Raw genomic sequence first — 17,454 nt, 5'->3', positions numbered from 1 at the left:
ATTTCCAGAATTCCCACTGGTTTTGATGAGCAGTACTCCTGCTAAAAAAGATTTTCACAGGGATTTTGTGTGGACTTTCCTTCACCACCCCCAACAAGAAGAAGGGGATGCTCTACGATTACATGCATGACATAACATTTTGTTGTCTATTTTGAGTGGCGACATGGTTTGAACATGAAACATCTGCGCAGTATGAGGTACTGAGACCTTCTTCACTTCGGCCAAAATCAGGTATGTGGACCATTTAATGCACAAATGTCTTCTTTTACATGTTGTTTATGCATGTGCACAACTTTTACCTGACTGTATGTCAGAATGATTATGAATTTATAAGAATTAATAATGATTTTTGTTTATTTTACAACTGCAACGTCATAGCTATTGTTTCTGTGGTTGCTATTTTTCCAAAATAAATTCTATAGTAGAAAAATGTGAGATAGGGTTTAGTTTGAACTTAGAATTTTCTACTTCATTGTGCCATAAGAAGTCAGTCAAACTGATAAGCTTAGATGCCTAATGCATCATATATTCTATGTAAACAAGTAGCCTAACTGTTAAGGTTATTACTTTATTGCTGTTATCAACCAACTTTGCACATGTTGATGACACCACAAAAGACCAAACAAACAAATCTCATGAGTTTTCATGCCCTGGGACCCCGCTAAAACAGTTCACACTTAAACCCCCCTTAATGTTCAATTAAGCCGAAACTACACACTTGAATAATTAGCTTATATTGCACTAATGCCAAAGCAAATTAAAGAAAATATTATCTGGAAATATTTATTTCATATCAAGTTTTTTTTTCACCCACTTGCAAAAAAATAAACATTAATTTTAGATGTATCACTTTTCATAATGCATGTAATTCCAAAGCAACATGTTTAAATAGTTTAGAACGGTAACACTTTACAATGATGTTCCATTAGTTGAACTAAGAATGAACAATACTTCTACAGCATTTATTAATAGTTTGTTCATTTCAGTGTTTAATACATTCTGGAAATCAAATGTTTTATTTGTTAACATTAGCTAATGCATGAACAAATAATGAAGAACTAGGTTTTTATTAACTTGCATGAACAAAGATGAATAAATACGGTAACAAATTATTTTTCATTGTTAGTTCATGTTAGTTAATTAAATGAGCCCTTATTGTAAAGGGTTACCTAGACTGCATAATACAGTCAAAAAATAATCTGTCAACTAATTTTAGATTGCACAGTAACATGTTTCATTAAAACCAAATACAACCAACAACATAAAAACCCATTTACATTAAACTTTTCCAAAAAGAACATTAATTTAACAAATAGGGTAATTTAACATAACACTTTTTATTCTAATCAACAGTGCAATTGCTTTATAATTCTTTAATAGCTTTATAATTCTATAATTGCTTTGTTATGATAACGACAATAAAAAGACAGACTAGCACTCAGACCAATGTTGTGAAAGTGGTGGTAAATGGGATATGGAGAGCGGATGTGTGAGTTGTGGTGGGGGGATTGAGTGAGTTGAAGAGGAGGAGGAAGAGGAGGAGGAGGCTCGCGAGGCCCATCATCACATGACGAGATGTTCGCGCCTCTTTCGTAAACCTTCTCCAACATGATGATCCCAAACAACTCGGAGGTTACGCGCTAGTTTAACTCCTGCGGAGCCCTTAAAAGCGTCCGAAAGCGTCAACTTTTATTTCTCGTCGTGACCAGGGTTCACGCGTGAGTCTGAGCTGTGGCGAGATATGATTGTGGAAACTTTTAAATTGTGACAGTATTTGCTGGTGGGACAGGCTTTGTGTGTGTGGAGCAGCTGGGGAGCTAACAGACAATGTAGGAGATGGATCAATTAATGGACTCTTGAACGCTTAGATGTATTTGGAGGTGTGTTTGTTTGTCTTAACTAAGCACATGTAACGTTAAGTGAAATTCGTTTTTGAAATAATGAGACTAACATTTTCTTGTGACTTTATCAAAGAAATCTAATGTTTAATCTGCGTGATTATCAGATTAATCCGTTCTAATAGGTTTTTGGAAAGGACATTAAACCATTAACGTACGTCTTCCTTTACATGATTTGCAGATTAATATTTAACCCGTTTTACTAACAGTTTGTGTACAGGCGAGTCAATCACTTACTTTGCTGAGTAAATCTGGACCCTGGTTTAAATTTATATAGAGTTTAATCATTTCAGACACTGCAAAAACGCGAGTTTGAAGCTTAAACCCGTTTTTTTCCCCTATGTATTTTTTAGTTTAACGTTAGTATCAAACCCATATTTGAAAGTAACGTTACTGGTGAGTTTCACGTGGCTCCGCAACCCTTCTCCATAGCAAGGGCCATTCTATCTAAACCCAAACTCCGGTGAGAAACTATAATTGTCGGATTAAGGGCCTTTAACCTCCTTTTAACGCAAACGAGTTGTGGAAAATTAGCTATAGGCGTTTAACCCTTTAAAAAACTTCTCGTTTAACTCAGTTTTGTTGTTGTCGTCAGCTTATAACGTTAGATGCTATGAGTTCGTTTCCTGTTGAAAACACATATACACACTCTTGTGTAAACACACATTTTCAGCTGCTTTGCTTTAATTTTTGCGTAATAAGCGCTCTATAGTTGAAGGGTTTGCTGCCGATTAAACGACAGCCTGTGTCGTTGAAAGGAGAGCTCGTGGGCCACACAAGCAGAAGATCGGGCACCGACCTCTCGAGGCCTAGTTAATGTTTGCAGATTCGACCTCTTTCAGTCTCACGTGCGAATATTCATCATTCTGGACGCGCCTGATTGGAAATATCGCGTAATGCTGCGTTTTGCGTCAATTCTTTATTTATTTACGTTTTACAAGCTATGGTCTTGACTATAAATGCAGGATTTAGACAACACAAGGTGAAGAAAACTGTTTTTTTAAGGTGACTTGGGTTTGGAGTTTACTTTTTTGGGAGTAGACGTTGTATTTAGGTTCGTAAATTAGCTCGTTTAACAGCAGTGAAGAACTTTCAACAAGTTGTACTTGTCTTCAGTTGAAGATCCTCCATTTTGAGAGACCCAATGAAACACGAGCAAAGCGCGCCAAGCACGAGAATCACTGCCGACCGTTCAGTCAGACTCCAAACGGACTGTGAAGAATTCAGACTTATAAAATTGCATACCTTGATTAACTTAATCCACAGTTACAACCTGCAGTCATACGTTTTAACTTATCCATTTAGAATTTAATTACTTGCTCAAATCAAGTAGAAATGACAGAAATTACTAGTCAAATAGATGGAAATATTTTTACAGTCATTTAAACCTTTGTATTTTGCTGGTGTACATTTTAATTGATTCTTTAGAGCATATGTGTTCATTCTTAAACTATGCAAGCATAATATAATGAGATTAATCTTTTTATTTCTCTTCCTAGGTGTTGTGAAGATGGATCGTTAATGAAAGTATGATGGTGGAGTTTAGGTCCTTCAAGGAAAAACCTAACTTTATATTAATATGGCCCTCCTGTTAAGGTGCATCTTGTGTAGTTAGTGAAGTAGTCTAGTATCTACTGCGCTAGATGCTCCTTTTGGCAGGAGTAACTGTATAATCAGCATATGGAAGCAAAACCCAACTTCATTTATCATTACGTTCTGTTCACATGCAGTTCCTGCTCTACTTTGACATTACTATGCTATTAATCACACTGTGCAATATCTATGTTTTTTCATTATTGTTTTTCACTGATCTATATGAGTTTGTCCTGGCAGTTCCAAAGTGCTCACAGTGCAGGTAGTGCCAGTGAATCTACTGCAATGTTTGCACTTCTAGTATTGCCGGTCGCCTTCTGCCGGTCACTCTGGAGCTGCTGCTGCTTATGGAAAAGCCCTGTTATGTGGGGTGAGTTTTGCAGGATTGCATCCAACTTTATTACAACATGTTGTGCAAATCCATGCAAAACTCGCTGCGCCAGGGACAAACTTCTTCTATAACTGACTTTTCTACACTAAACATGATATTTACAACCATGCAATTGCATGTTTGCCTAGTTAGTTTTTCTCAATTGCTTTGCCTCAATTCTCAAATTAGATTTTTTTTTCTCCTCTAAAATCAAGTTCAGATCTCTAAACAATTAGTTTCTTGTTAACATCAAATTTGAATTTAAGCAAATTGCATCTGTTTTGGCACGTGTGCAAAAAAAAGTAAGTATAATTGTCTACAATGTGCACAATGACTAAATGCACATGGCTTGATTAAAACTTAAAGAGTTGATTCTCAGTGAAATTGTCAAACTCTTAACAACTTCTAAACATTCTTTCATTGTGTGATCCATCACATGCAAAATAATCTGTTCAGTGATCAAAATATGTCAGACATGTTATATTCCATAAATATTTATGACAAGGAATGTTTGTAATGTTTACTAAATTGGCAAACGGCCTGCCATTGTAATGAATAGGAATCACAATTTATCAATCAACCAATATAGTTTATATGGAGTTTGCTGACCGCTCAATCACTAGCATACATTTGTATTCTTACAGTACTTTTTTTTTTTTTTTACATTTTCATTTAATAATTTAGCAGACACTTTTATCCAAAGCGACTTACAAATGAGAAGAGCAATATAACTAACAATAGAACAACAATATGCAAGTGCATTTGTAGAAATGTTGCATGTCAACTGAAAATGTTTTGTCTTGGAAGAGCAATACGATGTATGTAAAAATGAACTTTCAGTTTATGTGTAACATTTCTGCGAAAAATGTACTGTAATACAAATGTTCATTTTTTTTTTTACTACAGGATTGACTTTTCCCAGTATTTTTATCTTCTGTCTAAATTATTTAAATTGATGAGTGATACACAGACAAAACGGACATTCTTGTATAGAAAGCATTTACTGTCAGCAAAAAAAGTAGAAAAAACATGAAATTTGTATTTAACAAATATTTCCATGGTGAAAAAAAGACATCTAAGCAGTTTGACCAGTGTGGTTCACACAATGACAAAAACACTTTATTTTGATGCCATTGGTCAGTTTACTGACATAACAGTTTTGAAGAATGAATTAAATGTTTTGGGTGAGTTGCTGCATTTTTGCAGACATGCATGAGTTGGGACAGTTGCACTTACATTTTAGGGAATGTTAAGACGGTTTTAAAAAATGTGGCAAAGCGATTGAGAGAAACTGTAATAAGCAAAACACTTTATTTTTAAATGTATGCCGAGCTGCAAGCATTGCCATGATTCTAAGACACAATATATCATAACAGCATAACATATAAGATGCATAGAGATCTATAGAGATATATGAAAGTTATATTACAAAACTATGTTTAAATTAAAGTTGTGTGTTTATACTTTCAGTGGCACTTGCATGCAAATATTTGTCTTGCTGTTTTCGGGTGGATGACTTTGCAATTTTAATAGTGGCAAAAATCTTCAATAAAAATTGCACGGTATCCATCTGTAATCCGCTAGATTCCATTACCTGCACCCCCCCCCCCCCCCTCTCCCCCCACACACTTTGAATATGTAATTATGTAAATTCTCAATAAAATTATGAAGCCATTTTATGCCTCTGCTCGCATTTTGATTGCACAGATTTCATAGTGCCTGTACGTAACAATATCCTTTACCAACACCAGATGGCAGCAGATAACTGGGAATGTGACAACTGTGTTTGTTGTTTGCTCTGCATTTTGAAATCAATTTGAAAATGTAAATTTGTTAGACAAGCAATATAGACATTAGAAATTACAATCTCCTACCTATGTTATCTCATTACACATTGTAACAAATTAAATTAGCTTAAGACGTAATTGAAGACCCAGTTGGGAAAAAGTCAATTTGAATTGTGAAGTAGCCCAGACTTGATCTTCGTCTCCATCTGCGCATGACCGGGTAATAACTATAACTTTAATATCAACGAAACAGTTCCATACCAAACGGCAATCGGTTCCTTTTAATAATGCAATAATCATGTATACGCGCAGTCCCTCCTTATGCAGGGAAATGTGGGCTTGATTTGTGCGCGTGAAGTTTGTCTGTTAATGAGGTGGAGATGAAGAGCTCCTCCACAGGACTCTCCTCACACTCACTCACTTCAGCGATGCTGCCGCTGAGTCCACAGCATCGCTTTCTGCTCACTTCAAGCAACGCAGATCGTTCCTGCTCACTTCCTTTGCGTTTGTAATCAGACCTGTCCCCAGGAAGCCTTTTACTCCAGATAGTCCTATCATTTGGATTGATATAATGCCTGGACTGAAGTTGAACGGTGCACTGATTCTGTGCGTCCTGATGCTGCCCTTCTCTCGGCCGAACAGTCAGATGCTGGACTGTCGCGAAGTGCGCTCGTCCTTTCAGTTTTTGTACCCGGGGATGAAATGGACCCCAGAAACGCCAGTCTCAGGTAAAACAAGCAATCGGGATCGTCACAAGTTGATTTAACTTTCTGTGTGATTTTTAAATATCAAAATATCCTGCCCAAAAAAGCTTTCAAAAACATGTCTAAAAGTTGTACCTGCTGTTCAGTAAGACTTGCGTTGTGGTAGCCTATATGTGTATTTTTTGTATTGTAAAGTGGAAACTATATTAAACTGTAGGTTATAGCCTACGGCGCGCTAAGTGGATACTCTAAATGAGAATTATTATTGTTCTTTTTTTTATACGTACCGGCCCATAGTTTAAATGTAGATTAAGAATCGTTAAATATGTATAATTTACATTAATATACGATTGATCAATATATCCAATTATGCATGTTTGGAATAGCCTATTGGTAAATCCTGAAGTAAAACTGTCATGAGGAAACTTTAAGTTTAGTTACTTTTTTTGTTTCTAGTATAATTAGTTGGCAATGTAATCCAACTGTGATTGGCATCTCGCTCTCTCTTTCTCTCTCTTTTTCAATTTTTGTTATGTATTCATTAGGTAGTAGCCTAGCTAGTGTTTGTGTTTTTGCTTAGTTATTCTACTAGCCTAACTATTAGCCTACTGGTACCAAACTGTGCATTTTGTTGCTATTGAACTCTTCAGGGTTCTTTCAATACCAATAATTCACCTTAGTAGTTGCTATGTATTCCAGTTTTTGAAATTTCACTATACAATTCTGTTTATGTAACGTTTGCATCTACTGGAGCCCATTTCGTGTGGTATTATTTTCACTCTGCGGGATGTGAGAGGATCTATCAGTAGGTTTGGAGATGAAATAAGTGTCCTACTGGATTGTCATCTTCAGCAATGAGGAGTGGCTGCAGAAGTATCCTGAGGAGAGCTGTGAATGTATTTCTCTATAGCCATAACTAGTGTGAATTACCTGTCATGCTGGAGAAGGCGAATTGTGTTAGTGTGTTTATTGAGGTTGCTACATTTCCCAACGGAGAGCTGAGAGATGGATGAGTTGAGATGAATGACAGGATGGATGGCTGACTCTCTACTTGACGTCTCTTCTTAGCTGCTTGAAGCTTTAATTCTGTCTCAATTGGAGGCTGGAGAGAAGGGGGGTGGGTGGGGTAGAAACACGAAGAGTGGAGTTTGTTTGGCCTTAACAACAAAAATTCTGCTGAAAAGGATCTTGCTTTTCCCCAGTGACTGCATTTTGTTGTCGGGCTGCTTTATGTGCAAGTATCATTCTCAGTCTCTTGAGCAAATGCCTCAAAAAGAACAATATACATTTATATCTCTGTTCCAGTCACTATTTTCCAGACATTATTTTATTAAAAGTTTTGCATTTTAAAATTAAATGCCAAACAAGTCCATTTAAAAAGCATTTATTTATTTAATTTGAATAATTTGAACCACGACAGAAGATGCTGGAGTCTTTCTAATGCCCTGTGATTGGACTTGCGGGTAAATGAGCGTAAACCTGAGTGATCCCTTATGGTTCAGCTGCTTTCAGGAGATATAAAGTGACCTTCCCAGAGTTCCATTTAATCAGAGGTTCTGTTCGGTTTTTTTTGCAGACTTCGCATTTGCAATTTAAATGGATTGCAATTGGGTTAAGGACAAGGAACAGAGTGATATTCAGTCATTCGCCTCCTCTGAGGAATTTTAACACATTTTAACCTTTATCAGAGTTTAAGAAAAGTAACAGAGTGATTGCGTTGCATATCTTATTGGACTGCAAGAACCTGTATCCACTGGCCTACATAATTTAATGTATACCAGATACTGTCATTATTATGAAAACTTACCGGATTGGATGAATCCGGAAGAAGAAATGAAACTCATGTATGTGTTGTGTGTCTTTTTGCAGTGCCCTGCAGTTTTCAGATGAATTTCTTTGAAAGCATTTTGGGTTGGTTGTGCTCTTCGTGAGTAGCTGGTAAGGGACTTTATGTCCTGATGGGTACAATCCTGCAATAAAAGCTTTTTTGAAGCCCTAGTTTTGAAACCTAAACATTGTTCTTCAGAGAAAGGCCTAACTGTGAGATTTTTTCTTTTCTTTTGGAAGTGTGCCGCAGGCCTGATAATCCCAGCGGCACCAGGCTCTGGACTTTATGCCTGGTGCAGTAATTAGTGGTGCGGCGAAGCCTTTGGCTTTATTCATTTTGATTCATTATATGAACCGATACCACGCGGCTCCAGCATATGTAGCCAGAAACCTTAATTGGGTGTCCTTGTATTATGTCAGACTATGAAAGAATGTGAGGTTAATTGTTTGCCCCCTTGTTTGGTATTGATTTATGTGTTGGCTAAATGCATCTTAAGAGACATACTTGCATAGAAAAATGCCATTAAAGATGCGTGAGAGAAGAAACTGCGATTAATAACTTTTCCCTTAATAGACGAAATGTCCTAGAGTCCAATCATTACATTTAACAACAGCATAATTTTTTTTTTGTTAAACCTTTCCATTCATACGCAAAAATCATTTAGCCAAAAGAGCTGTCCAATATCCTTCAATGGAGCACCTATTCCGAACCCAATGCACGTTGCTGGCCTTGAAGTGGCAAATGAATGTAGACAACCTTAATGTTAATTGGAAATGGGAATGACTGTGGGCCGTATAGTGTAGCTGTCACCTTAGTGATTTTATTTATTCCACTGAGAGTTTCATTCACTCTAGTCTGCTGGCAGATTTAATGCTTTGCATCTCATGTTCTGAGTTCCTGCATGTCAGGTTTAGTCCCAAAAGTTTGCAGATCTCTTCACTTCCTGCTTTACAGAAACATGCATTTCTTTTGGTCTGTTTCTCGTATTGTAAATGCGGCGTTCACCTTCAAAGGCCACCTTTTTCTGAACCACACAACAGACAGCTGTATCCACTGCACTGTAACCCCAGTGAACCCCCGGCTTGGTGCTCATGGTGAAATTTGGGTTGATGTTTGATGGATGCAACCGCTGTGTTTCTGTTTAGCTGCCAAATGTGATCTCTTTTGGCATGTGTGAGTGGGATGAAGAGAGGAAGATCTGTAGCATGTGCAGGAGAGGGATGGACTAACATTAGAGGAAAGAGAGGATGCGATGACTGATGTATCGGTGATGGAATACAAGGAAGCCAAGCCGAAACACAGCCTGCAGGAAGATTGAACTGAATTCTAATCATACCGCATGTAATGCCAGGGGGGCACAAGACCAAAAAAAGCCAACAGGAGGTTCTACCCTTCTCGTCTCCGCTGGCACCGATTTTTATTTTTTTGATATCTCTCTCCCTCGCCATCTCGCCCCGAGAGGAAGAACTGAATGTCAAAGCACAATAGACAGCTGACTGTCTTTGTAGCCTCAAAGGCACCTTTACACTTCGCACTTAGATGCTCGTACATACGTTACATCAGTCTGACATTTTGATGTGCCATCCCCTGCAAATATTTTATTAGATAATGAGCGCTCAAATAAGGATGACCGTTGTTAAATTCATGAGTTGAACTGAATGGTTTGGTGTTGTCTCTGTGGTTCGCGGGCGCTGAAGAAACCAACTGTATGAGTAATGAGGGGTTCAGCGGGTTGAGTACAAAGTGAAGTCAGAGTCCATCTCTCAGCAGTCTCTCTGATCAAAATGAAACGAGAGGGAGCTGTATTCCCGTCCATTGGTACTCACGGATGAGATCCAGCTAATGAAGTGCCACTGACCTCCCTCAAGAGCTTGCGTTATAGGCTGTTAAGGGGCTTCTGTGCTGCTTGTTTTAATGGCAGAATGCATTACAGAGACACTTGTTCACCCCATCAAAGGCTAGATCCTCTCAGTGCAGACAGTATTGTTTTTCCAATTATCAGGAGCAAGTCCTCATAGAAATTATAAACTACCCTGCTGAGCATGGCGTCTTATTTCAGTTTGATGTTTGGTAATTTCGGTGCCCCTATATTGTCAGCAAACGGAATTGCAAAAATAGAGAAACCACATCTGCTATTGGTCGCTCAAACAGATTATTCTGCCTCTAACTCAGGCCATCGGTTGAGCCGGTGTCTGGATGCTCAAATGTTTTGATATCGCCACAGTATTTGCTCTTTTTTTGGGGGAAATGGATTGCTTAGTTGTTTCAGGGATATAGCAACGTATTTTATCATAGAAAAAGCATCTTTTTAAACACTAGTATTACACAATTTATTGTTTAAAACAACACTGCTCAAGATGAATTTTCAATCAAATTATTATAAATTATTATTTTAGGAATATTATTTAATATTTATTTAGTTACAAACAGTATTTGTTTTTAATATATTATTATATTATTTTAAATGATTTAATATATATTACAAATATTATTATTTATATATATATTTCATGTAGAATAATTGTTAAATCTTTATTTACTGATTGATTCATTTTATGTATAATGACTTCATATCAGAAAACTTAAAGGATCTAACATTTTTCGCAGTATAATGAAGTCCTTAAGAGACCTTAGTATAGTGTCAAGGGGCAGTAGACAGTACCTGGGGCAGTGAAGTACCTTCATATTTTGATAAATGCCCACACATTTTCTGTAATTATGAGATAATGGCTTAGGTCAATGTCTCTGGCAGTCCATTTAAAGTTGAAGGTGAGGGATCACATGCCCACAAGCCATGAAAGTTTCTACTAATGACTACGGTCAGACTTTCCATTAAACCACATATCTTGGATTTTCCTGAGCTGATCGTAACCGAGGAACACAGCGTGTTTGTGCGAGCCGAAGGCTTTTATTGTGCTTTTATTTACTTTATCTTTCCCAAACTGAATCTTACCCGTGTGTTCCATGCTGTGGAAGTCTGAGGTACTTTCTTTCATTAAATATTTCCAATGGCACTGTAAGACAACAGACGGCTTTGCTTTAGTCCATTAACTCTCCTGCCTTCCTGGCAGAGGAGCCCAATTCATAATCATATACTCCGTATACTTTCATCAGCCCGTTGACTTTCCACTTCTTTTAATTGATCTCTTTGAAGCAAGTCTAAAAAGAAATGTCATAATTCATGTGTCGTTGCTCTATAATTCATGCTTCTAATAACATCCTTTTAACATTTTTCTGTATTTCAACACAGCATGTTTTCCCCACAGCCCCCATTAAACTTGCATGCTGATAGCTTTATAAATGGTTCTTAAGATCGCTCTTATGCATGCATCTGGCTGCGCTCTGTGTCTTCAGGCTTGTTAAGGAGGAGCGTGAGGCTGAAATGTGTACACAGCACTCACCAAGCATCCGTCGGAGCCGTCTTTTTCATCTGGGCTCCAGCAGGGATGCTTGCACGCCGGAGGCCTTTAGGCAAGGCTGCAGGAGGGATTCAGGAATCTCTAGAAATTTTTGTTGATAAGGAAGGAAGTGAGTGTGTCATGACTCGCATACGGAAGAAGCCAGGTATATGTAGTCTAACTGTGTTCAACCAGGCGTCCCTGAAGGCTCTCCAAAGGGTCAGTGGTAAAGATGTTTAATGCAATACACAGTTCATGACATTTCTAACTAATGATTTGTTAAAGGGATAGTTCACTTTAAAATAAAAATTCTGTCATCATTTACTCACCCTCAAGTTGTTTCAAACCTGTATTAATTTATTTCTTCTGCTGAACACAAAGAAAGATATTTTGAAGAATGTCAGTAACCAAACAGTAGTCTGTACCCATTGACTTCCATAGTAGGAAAAAAAAATACTATGGAAGTCAATGGGTACAGACTACTGTTTGGTTACTGACATTCTTCAAAATATCTTTCTTTGTGTTCAGCAGAAGAAATAAATTAATACAGGTTTGAAACAACTTGAGGGTGAGTAAATGATGACAGAATTTTTATTTTAAAGTGAACTATCCCTTTAAGCTCCATTTTTTTGGAGCCAATAATTTATTCACAAAATAGAAAAATGTTTTTAATATATTATGTGAATTGAATATACCTCTTTTATGATTAACATGTTTTTTAGTAATTTCTGATTTAAAATTAATTTTTATATATTACATATAATATTTGTGTGGAATATTAAGTACAAAAATATCTGTCCTGATATCATAATGATTAAAAAAAGTTTAATAAAAAATCTTGATTTTATCTATCAGTGGTCCTTTACAAGTTATAGTCTTTTATGTTTTAGAAAAGGGTCAATAAATCTCTTAAAATATCAGATAATTTGACCTTTTTATGGTATAACCAGGCTTTAAAATGACATTAGTTAAAAGGTTTTATTAGTTATGTAGTTTATGACATTTGTTCTGGTTTTAAAATATCATGATGCAACCTCCAAAAAACTTAATGATATTTATGTTATGATATTTGTGAAAAATACTTTACTTATATAAAATAATTAAGTTAATGTTTTCTAGGTGTAAAATGTTATTACTTTACTTAATGTGGTTATGCCACATTCAATGTCAATTTTTGCTAAAATGAACTAGAAGTTTTTCAAAACCACATAAAGTGTACATGTATTGATGTGTTTTAAATTAGATTTTAAAGGGGACCTATTATGCACCTTTACAAAGTCTCGATTTAGTTTTTTTGGCTCCGGTAGATTGTTTTCAATAACACATTATTTTTCTACATATTTTACATTGTTGCAGCACCTCTCTTCCTAGTTTGTCAGTAATGCTCTGTTTACTTCCTGTCTCTATGAAGCCACTCCTTCCGAAAAACGCCGTGTGCTCCGATTGGACGGCTAGTCCAGGTTGATGTGATTGGTCAACCCGCTTTGAGCGTTTATAGGACACCTTTACATAATAGGACCTTTCAAATATTTTCCTTTATCTTGGACATTCTAATTTATTAACCTTGACTTAATTAGTGTAAATCTATCAATTTAATGAATTGACTTAATGTTTGGGTCCTATAGTGAGTGGTCCCATTGGGTCTGTGAAGGTTGAAAACCACTGCCGTAGAACATGACAAACAAATGTGGTCACATTCTCAATACAGAATATTTCTTCTGCAGACCGAGGCATCTCGTTTTTTTTTTTTTTTTCAAACAAATGTTTTCTGTTACATTTTCAGAAGACAAACAATCTAATCAGCCGTATTTATGAGCAGTCTTTAGTTAGAGACTGTGATGTAATATTTGTTTGTGCTTCTCTGCTGGGAGCAATCTCCCTCCTGTAAAGTCCTTCACTTTTCCCTGACAGCTCACAACTTCTCTAATAAAGTACATTTATCATCTGAAATTGTCTGTTTTGCTGAAGATAATTACTAAATCTGTCTGAGTTCTTTCTCCTTTCATACCTGCACTCCTCTGCCAGCTCTCCCCCTCCCCTCTACTCGCTACGCTATTGACAGCTTAATAAATTTGCCTTGGAATCTGAAATTAGCTCGATCGTATCTGTCGCCGGTCCTTTGCAAGTATTGATTTTGGATATTAAGCCTGTCAGTGTGCATATGAAAGGTGTCGTCTATATGATATGGCAGGTTTGCCCATAATTTCTTGTTTCATATCCGTATTGGTGTGCTGCTGATGTGTGATCAGAAAGTGTGGGTTTTTTTTCATGCCGTTGTTGGTTTTTGATACCATGTGATGCTAATGGGTTTATTTACCCATTCCTAACAGGCGCTGTGAGCTTAGTAGATCAGCATTTTTTTTCCTTTCCCCTAAGGAAATTTCTTTGACATTTTGTCTTCACATTTTCATATGGGATTTAAAATTTGGCAGCACTTAAATCTCCTGCATTTTAATCTCTTCCATGGTCTATTAAGTTATTTCAATCAACAAACTTGTAAAGTACATTTTAAGACTACTTGTTGGATTTGTATTCTCATCTTTGATGACGAACTGGCAAAGAGTGCCAATTTAATGCGTAGTTATTTCAGCAATCTTTCATATACTGACTAAGGATGGGAATCGTAGGAATTTAATTAACTTAATGGTTCTGATTTTGCTTCATTCTTTTTAATTTGAGGAAGAAATATTTGGAAAGCAGAAATGCAATTCTGTTGCCAAACCATTTTCATAATAAATGTGCAACAACATAACAAAAATATTTTCAAATATTTTATTCAGTCCCTTTTTAAAAAATAAAATAAAATACCACTGACAGAACTCATAATGTGTTTTTTTTTACTACACATTGTTATGCAAACAACCACTCCATAACTACATTGAGGTCTCACAAGCCTTAATTTTAGAGATACTTCACTCAAATGTTCTTTAGTTATTATTGACTAATTCTTCAGTTCTTCAGTTTGTTACAAATTCCAAACCATTTTGTTTGTCCTTAAAATGAATGTTTTTCTTTCAAAATATCTTGTATGTTCATTTATGTTCTTGTATGAGAGTTAGTTCACATATAGTTACAGAGTTACTTATAGTTTGTACAATGTCTAAAGTGGACCATCGAAATAAAGAGTAACCAGAAAGTCAAACAGGTTTATAACAACATGAGGGTAAATAAATAACAGTAAGTATACAGCGTGCAGGCCTAATTATGTTTTTGCTAATATTTGAATAGTTGTAAGGGTTGGGTTAGGTTTTGGGGTAGATTTGGAGCTTAGTAAAGTCTCACACAATATCACAAACAACATGAAAGTTATGCTGGTTGCACATTTGGATAAGTTATTATTTCCCTGTCAAGATGTGCTACCTACATTTTTTTTACATACCGGTCCTTCACGCTGTCCTACTACATCTGACAGATTTTGTGTCTCACAAGCACACTAACCATGTTTTAACTTGAAAAATGACTGTTAGCACATCCTGAGCAGGAAGCGCAAATCATCAGAACACCGGCTCATAAGAGTCATTTGCGTCGTCTGAATATGCCTACTTCCATAATATATTATATAGTACTGTAGATGAAAAACAGTGTGTGAGCTGAGTATATGTCCGAATTCGCAGGATCTGTAAAACAGGCAAAAAGTACCTGAATTACCTACCACATTCGGCGAGAATTTTAACTAATAATACACACATTCATACTAAACAGAACGTATGTTTTTAATGGTCACGAAGTAAGTATACTATACAGTATGCAATTTCGGATGCTGCGATTAGCTTCAGAATCGCACTTGGCTGGTTTTGCTCTGAATAGTCATTACTGAAGAGTATTTCAGTTTAATTTTCCATCCTATCTGAAGAATATTGTAAGCGTGAGAGCCATTAACGGGCCATTTGGCTCCAGTATTTGTTGTAAAAATGGAACCCTAATAATGACTAAGCCTGACTGAATCTGAATGCAGGTACATTACGGCAGGTCTCCTCCATGAGGAAGTGTGCTATCTGAGAGCATCAGACTGCGAATGCTTATTCTGTTTTATTTTTACCCCGTCCATTTTAGTCTGACGCTCCACAATAGTTATGACAGTATTCCAAAGTGCAGCAAAAAGCCTTCCTTAAACAGAGCAGTGACACTTTCGTTTCTGCCCAGATTGTGTCATGCCCTCCTTTTCTCCTACCCCATCATCATCTTCTATGTCTGTGTGAACTGGAGCATTGGGACTCCTCTGAAGTTTGTTTACAGCACTATCAATCAACCTAGTGCCACCTCCACCCCCTCAGGTAGCACACACACACACACACACACACACACACACACACACACACACACACACACACACACACACACACACACACACACACACACACACACACACACACACACACACACACACACACACCAGTTGGCTCTAAAAGTGCTGCTCTAAGATGCATGAGATGATAGAGATGCTCTTTCAAAATAATAATGGAAATGAAAATTTGAAAGGGCTGAAGCTTTACGGAGTGTAAGTTCTCTCGTTGCATGTGTAATCGCAAGATAATTGGCCACATTTCCAAATGTGGATCCGAAGCCCAAGGGGAAAACATTTGCAATAATCTCACTGATTTTCACAGCAGCTGTTTCCTAGTCCTGCTTCACATGCAGAGAGGTCTGTTTGACCGGAATGCAATGGAATCCCACAATGCAAACTGCCCAAAACAATCCTTTACATTGTGTTATTCACTAGCTATTCAACGTTTAGAAGGTCTGCATTAGGAGACGTGAGTATTGTGTGGTGTTGTTTTTTTCTAGTTCAGTGGGAAATCATTTGCGATTCACAAAGTAACATTTAAAATGTGAGGAGAATTGATGTTTTATGCTAATTTATGAAAAGAGCTAATAAATAAATGAATGAAAACGAACTTCTGTAAGATTTAGGCCATGCCCAATTGACAGAAAATATATATAAAATCCTCCTAGCCTTTAACACACTGGGGACTTAATCAGGCATTGGTCATTTTTCTTTTCTGTATCCTTGATGTTCGATTCAACAGAGATCAGATAGCATTGCTCGCTATCCTTTCCCACAGGGCATTAATATTTTTAGATCATTATTCATAAGTGAGCCAAGAACTGAAGAACCTTCTTCCAGAGAACGTATTTCTCAACAGGCTTTTCTCTCCCAGCAAATCCAATTATGGCTCTTTGATAGATAACCTTCAAACCTCGATTCCAGTATAACAGGTGTCAACAAATCACCCGTCACCTCTGTATTCACGTCATCCCTCTAAACAAGACATCCTGTCAGTGTGTTGACTTTTTTTCTGTTCATCCATGTCTCTTTCATCCAATCCACATGGGGAGTTTTACTGCTTCAGATTTTAAATGGACAAGTTTTGCATAGTAGTCTCTTGGGGTCCGTCTTTACTGAGAAGTTCTCCCTGATTATCTAGTTTTCTTTTAATGAGTGTTTGTTCTCTGCTAATCAGTTCGGCATAAGACAAGAAGATGAAATGCAATGCGCAGAAATGAAATAACATGTTTCAATTAAGTTGCAGGTATTCATTAGTAGCATTGTTTGAAAACATTCAAAACAAACCGTTTTCTGCAGCTCTCTCTGAAGCTCGACTCACAAAGCAAATACACTTTTAGATGGAATTTATACAGTGCCGCATCTTTTTTACTTATTTATTGCAATGACTGTAACAAATCTCGCATCTCTTTCCTATTCTTCAGGCTCAGATCTGCAGGTGTGCCAGCCGAAAGGCATGACCTGCTGTTCCCGCAAAATGGAGGAGCGCTACCTGCTCATTGCCAAACAGAACATGGAGTCAAGTCTCCAGTCCACCAGCGCTCAGCTCAAAGTTCTCATCATTCAGAATGCCGCCCTCTTTCAAGGTGAG

At 37.0% G+C, this 17,454-nt stretch overlaps 1 protein-coding gene across 3 annotated transcripts in view; it reads left to right on the top strand.

The window, feature by feature from the left end:
* The first annotated feature begins 5,846 nt into the window (after positions 1–5,846).
* The window catches only part of gpc3 (glypican 3), a 146,060-nt gene continuing 134,452 nt past the window's right edge, over positions 5,847–17,454 (top strand). The window contains exons 1-2 of one of the 3 annotated variants that reach the window (XM_079631692.1): positions 5,847–6,376; positions 17,288–17,449. In XM_079631692.1, coding sequence (XP_079487818.1) covers positions 6,220–6,376; positions 17,288–17,449 — 319 coding nt within the window. In that variant the 5' untranslated portion in view covers positions 5,847–6,219. Of the gene's footprint in view, positions 6,377–17,287; positions 17,450–17,454 lie in introns of those variants that run through there. The other 2 variants (XM_079631694.1, XM_079631693.1) reach the window with 2 other exon arrangements.

Source organism: Phoxinus phoxinus (assembly GCF_949152265.1).
Source record: "Phoxinus phoxinus genome assembly, chromosome: 12".
Lineage (NCBI taxonomy): Eukaryota > Metazoa > Chordata > Actinopteri > Cypriniformes > Leuciscidae > Phoxinus > Phoxinus phoxinus.
Note: the sequence above shows the minus strand (reverse complement) of the source record. Positions and strands in the feature narration are given on the sequence as shown.